The sequence below is a fragment of the Tasmannia lanceolata genome, unplaced genomic scaffold (genome assembly GCF_043159265.1).
Source record: "Tasmannia lanceolata isolate RefF3 unplaced genomic scaffold, GAP_Taslan_0.1 ptg000018l, whole genome shotgun sequence".
NCBI classification, from domain to species: Eukaryota; Viridiplantae; Streptophyta; class Magnoliopsida; order Canellales; family Winteraceae; genus Tasmannia; species Tasmannia lanceolata.
In genome coordinates this window covers 13,950,150-13,956,111 of record NW_027518695.1, presented here as the reverse complement: position 1 = coordinate 13,956,111, position 5,962 = coordinate 13,950,150, and the positions used below count along the sequence as shown (strand labels likewise).

The following is a 5,962-nucleotide window of genomic DNA, read 5'->3' as shown; positions in this document are numbered from 1 at the left end:
CTGAGGTTCCAACCAATCTTGTGCATGATTGGCGAGTCGTTCGAAACGGCTTCGATACTCTAAGACTGTCGTACTTTGTCGTATCTTTGCTAACTCGCCGTGAACATTCTCATACTGGGAGGGGCCAAAACGTACTAAGAATCCATCTAGAAACTCTCTCCAGTTTGGAGATCCGTGATAGATCCCCTCAAACCACTTGAACTATTGGATGGCATCACCTTCTAAATTAATGGAGGCGATGGTAACCCGTTGGTCGATGGGAGTTTGATAGAATCAGAAAAATGTTCTGCTCGTGTCACCCATCCCTCTGGATCACTACCATCCCATCGTGGGAAGTCTATCTTCATACGGGGACAGTATTGTTCTCGTTCAACGTCGAAGTCACCTTCCTGACGAACACGATCCTCGTCCCGTCAATCCGGTGTGGTGACAGATCTAAGCCCTGCACCCGAATTGTCATGAGTAATGGTTGGCTCAGGTGATGGACGGGTTTGGAGAAGAAGATCCGTGATCTTTTGTAATTGTGTCTCAATGTTGTTGAATCACGCCTGATAAACCGCATCGAGTTCTTTTATGATTTCAGCTTTCAACTTCGCTTCCAAGGCTTGTTCTTCTGATGACGAACCATTCTTGTTCCCGGCAGCCATGGAATAAGCCTTCAAATCTCTGATACCGAGCTCGTTCTTTTGAAGGCGCGTCAGAGGCATCCACCAGGAAGTGCTCTGATACCAAGTTGATAGAACACCGTTCTATCAAAAGAGAAAATAGGGAAGAAGAAGATAGAAAAAATGGATAGAATGAGTTAATTCGAGGAAACTCAAGCCTCCAATGAGTTAAGTCGAGGAAACTCGACCTCCAATATGCAAACTGCACTTAATTTGATTATTCCTTTCTCAAAAGCCATACGACATCTACATTATATAGAAATTAGATAAAGCAAAATATGGAAATAGAAATCAATAGAATAGGAAAAAGGAAATAAGGAAACTTAATATAAGATAGCAATAACATAAATAAGGAAAGCATCTAAATAGGAAAATCTATTCCTAACAGAAAATAGCCATCAGAAGGGGGGGGGGGGGGGGGGGGGGGGGCATATCACTGCCCTTATAATAATATTCATTAATCACTTCAATCAAATATGGTGTATTTCAGTTATTTTACAGAAAGCTTTTATAACCATGCAACAGTGCTGGAAAATTTGGAAGCTTACGTTTATTGTTTCTTCTCACTTATCAATTCTTACATGGAAGAATACATTATATATAGAAAAGGGAGAATAGTGGTTTTGGGAAGAGATCCCAGCTATACATAGTATATACACCATATATGGGAACATCCCTTATACGTAGAAAACATCTTATATGAGAAAAAAAAACCCATATTTAGAAGGAGAGAGAAGGGTTGGAATCAATCAAGCCTTACTATGATTGACGCTGCCCTCTCCCGTAATATGCGCCAACAAGCGAAATATCGGGGAAGCCATTGTGAGCTTGTTCCATATCACGAAGAATCATTGTGTGCTAAGAGGTTTCCTTGTGTCAGGCTCTCATTCTATTGATCTCAATACTGACTTGAGCGTCGGAGGGCCGAGGGTTCCCGGGGAATTCCGACTCTTAGTGGTCCCTAACCTGTCATCTGTGGGTTCAGGTCACGGATAGAACCAACAGTAGGTGGGATCGAAATAGACGTTATAGCCATCCGATCGTTTGGACATATTTGAGCATCATCACTTAGTGTTCTCATAGGCCGTCAAACACCTCTAGCTTGATTGTAGTATATATCTTGCTTTAATTGTCACTACTGTTGATCTTTGCCGACTTCAATCTGTTCTTTGTGACATGGGTATTTTTCTCAAGACCGTCTATCTTGCTCTATGACAACATCGGTCCTAATTATGTAGTCGTCAATCTAGGGGTAGATTATCATTTTGTTAGAGAACGAGATAATCTTGAGACTCCATCAAGATTCAATTTGTTATAGTGTGGTCAACTTACTGATTCCTCACTATTGTGGGCTTCCTACTAAACAAATTAGTTGGCTATGAGACTGCCACATTGTTGCCTTTCCCACTATGAGTTTGAGGGAGAGGGTGTTAGAAATAACTATAGCAAGATGTCAATCTCCATAAGATTGACTCTAATCACTCACACACACACACACACAAATGTACTTACCTATTGAACTCCAACACTAATAGTATAAATATATAAAAGCCAAGTGATTTGGTTAAAAAAACACTAAGGGCATGTTTAGCAATCATTAAATAATATGCCAGGGAATATTAGTGGGGCCAATTGTAAGAGGTAGGTGGAGAGTAAGCGACATGAGATCGTGGGAGTGAAGGGAGCATGAAAAGCGCCCATGAAAAACACGAAAAACAAACCCAATTTGAAGTAGTGCAATTTTTTTTTCCCATTGAGTTTTAGGGACTTCTCATGCTCTCTCCACTCTTTCCGTCTCAAGTCTCCTCCCATCCCTCCTCAGCTCCTTTTGCACAATTGGGCCACGAATATTCTATGGAATAAATTTTCACATTTGCCAAACATGCCTTAAACTCAAGTGTTATATATGGGTGGTGTTGTGGGTAAAAATCGGCACCCAATTAGCGGACACATGGCAAGCATGGACCCAAATCACCAGTGATAGAGTGGTAATTTCACAACTCCTGTAGAAACCCTAAAAGCTACAGCTTCAATCACACTCCCATAGATTAATCCTGGTAACTGAAATTCTAGGAAAGCTTGCCAATCTGAAGAGAGGTTTAGAGAGGCAACTTTTGCAATTAACTGAGGACAGGATCTTGATTTCATTCTCTAGCATTCACTGAGCCCGCACAGAGCTCTATTCGTTTATGTTACCCTTTCTAATTTAAGCATCTGAGAGCCTCCTTGGAGTCCAAACTCCGGTGAGTTTTTTGACGTCTCTTCAAGTTACAGATCTTCGTCTCGAGAGCCCTCTCAACACTGTTTGCCATTCAAATTGGCTTCATTCTAGACTCCAGAGGCAATAGTTACTTTGGCACCATCTGTAGTTGGACTTAAGAACACTCAAATCTTCCTCAAATCCACAAATACTTACGAGGTAGAAGTAGAGTGAAAAAAAATAGGACTGAAAGACTTGGAAGTAAGTAGAATGTCAACATTGGTTGATCTCCATATAAGACATGATGCATGTATTATTCCATGGTGTATTATTGGGAATGGTATCACAAATCATCTAACAATACGACATGGGACCATCCAACGACTGAGATTCTTAGATGGTGTGCCACATGTACGGCAGATATTCCATGCTGCAAGTGGGTATTTCCTTTCTTTTAGGGCGAGGTTGCTTGCAGAGTCACTCCACTTGTCTATAAAAATATCTACACTGTATATGATTTTTATCATCTACGTGTATTCCATTGTCACTACTCTTTTGGGTGGCAAAATCCCATACGTAGATTCCATCTTTTGACAGCAGTAAGGAAACAAATTAAAGTTTCAATATAAAGAAAGGGGCCCCAAAAAAACAAACCAGGAAGAGAAATGAGAGATAGAGGGCCCACAAATGACAGGTGTCCATTTTCATGCATGAAGAGGCCCACGTGTCACGTGAAAATGGTGTCTGTTGTGGTTGGAGACTTTTACAAAGAGAATGACGATATGTAAATCTTGTCTAATCCCGTCTCAGCCAATAATCGTCTCTCTCCCACGTGGGACACTTTGCCCCCACCTACCTCTTTCTCTATACTTTAAAACTCTTCTTTTCTTCTCTCCTCTTCATCACCAACCTCTCTCTCTATTGTGTCTTTTGATCATGGGAGACTCATCTGCTTCATACATCCACATGGTAAGAAAAACCCTTCTCTTGTTTCTCCTTCTTGCTCTTGTTCATCAATCTTTTTTCTTATATTTCTTGATGATTGAATGTTAGAGAAAACCCCTTAAGTTATTTCCAAGAATATTTCTCATTGATGGGTCATGTTCTTTGATCTTTTTTCTTATATTTCTTGATGATTGAATGTAGAGAAAAAGCCTTCTATTATTTCTTCAATCTTCTTCTTATGTTTTTTTTATGATTGAATATTTTATTATTATTATTATGGTGTTTTAGGTGCAGCATCTGATTGAGAAGTGTCTTCTTTTCCACATGACCAAAGAAGAGTGCGTAGAAGCACTCTCTAAGCATGCCAATATCAAGCCAGTCATCACTTCCACTGGTACTTGTTTCCTTAATTTTTTTGATTTTTGATTTTTTATTGCACTTTTCTTCTTCTTTCTTAATCTGGGCGTTCTAAGTTGTATTATTGTTATACTTTTTCTAGTGTGGAATGAATTAGAGAAGGAGAACAAGGAGTTCTTTGAAGGATACTCGCTTAAAAGAGAAGAAAAGGTTTCGGACATGGAGACAAGGGAATTAATCCTCAACACGGTTTCGGAATCCTCTACAGATTCCAACGACTAGCATGAAAAAAGACCCTTTTTCTGTGTAATCTATATCAAGTCTCTTTCTCTCTGCAACCAAAAAAGCAAATTAAAAAAGGGACAGGAAGAGAATCTCTGTCTCTTCCTTGTCATCAGTAAGTATTGCACTGTAAAAAAATTATCTCTCTCTCTCTCTCTCTCTCTCTCTCTCTCTCTCTCTCTCTCTCTCTCTCTATAGAAACTGTTTCTATGATTTGGTTATTGTTGTGATGAGGGTTGTAGCAGACGAAGCTGCATCTCTTCCTTGTCATCTTACATGTGATACTCTGTAAAAAATTTCTCTATTCTCTCTTGTCCCCTTGTTTGGTTTTTTTTTTTTTTTTGGCTAATAATATTGGCACTACCTTGTTTTGATAATTGCACTTACTTGTCTTTTATTATCTAAACAGCTGTCTAGAAGCTCCCAGAATCCAAATTAGAAAATGAAAAGGCAAGCTGAGTCTCTGCAATTATTAAAACATGGCAGTGCCACTTTTTTTGTTTTTAATTTGAAAATGGCTGCATTTCCACCTTTTTGTTTGTCTTTTGCTGAAAATAAAGCGGAAAGGACAAATAACTGGCGTGGGAATATCTTACTTGACTGGGTCGCTATCTTGCCTTTAATTTCTGTGTGATGTGTTTCGGAGTGAGAAGGACGTTAGCGGCGCGGTTTAAGCAATGGGTCTTTGAATGAACAGTTTGTTCGGATGCGTCTAATCATCTACCCTTCGTACTCTACTGCACACATGTCCTACATACTAAACGTTACAAAATAACGTGCACGTTTAGTGCAAAACAAAGAGACAGAATCTTGCAAATACCTATTCTTGGGTCACTACTGGTGGAAAGGATATGATAAGGGAAATGCCATATGTTAGGGGTAAAATCCACCCATCCAACGAGAGCCTGACATGTGGCGCCAACCCCACTCTAGCAACCGAACTTTACCACATGGGTAACAAGGGACAAGAAGGTCATTTCACCCGAGATCCCAAACGAAAAGGAAAGTGCCCTAGAGTTAAGGGAAATACCGAAAACAAAAGGAAAGTGCCCTCAGCCAGAGTCCAAACTCCAGAACCCCCCAACGCGTGTTTTTTTTTTAGCCTGGAGCGGATTGCGGCACCAACAAATTGGCGGCATCCGTGGACCACTTTAACTTTTCAAACGAAGAACCCCCTCCGTCCATCCAAGTATTATGATCACTAGATGTCAAGCTCATCAAGGTTCTATCTCTACTAGAGTTCCTCCAGCAAGAGGAAATCAACATCCTCACATCGAAGAATCTCCACCTTCAGCTACTCAACCCCCATCGGACCTACTTTGGAGCAATTCAACTATCTATCCCGACGAGTAGCCTATCTAATAGGGATGCTACAAGTCCTCATCACCAATGCCGCCGTTCAAACGGCTAGACCAATGACTCGCCTACATCGCGAGTAGCCGAAGTTCCAGCTGCACCGGAGCCTGATCTTCAAGCTCCTCCTAGAAGAAATCCTACGATCATACGCCAGCCA

General features: G+C 40.6%; 1 protein-coding gene across 1 annotated transcript; it reads left to right on the top strand.

Annotated features, from left to right (window-relative positions):
• The first annotated feature begins 3,677 nt into the window (after positions 1-3,677).
• LOC143851205 (Plant protein 1589 of unknown function) lies at positions 3,678-4,761 on the top strand. Its single transcript, XM_077360548.1, has 3 exons — positions 3,678-3,834; positions 4,099-4,204; positions 4,310-4,761. Exons 1-3 carry the CDS (start codon positions 3,802-3,804, stop codon positions 4,447-4,449), a joined length of 279 nt encoding a protein of 92 aa, XP_077216663.1. The 5' UTR covers positions 3,678-3,801; the 3' UTR covers positions 4,450-4,761.
• Positions 4,762-5,962: the final 1,201 nt, after the last annotated feature.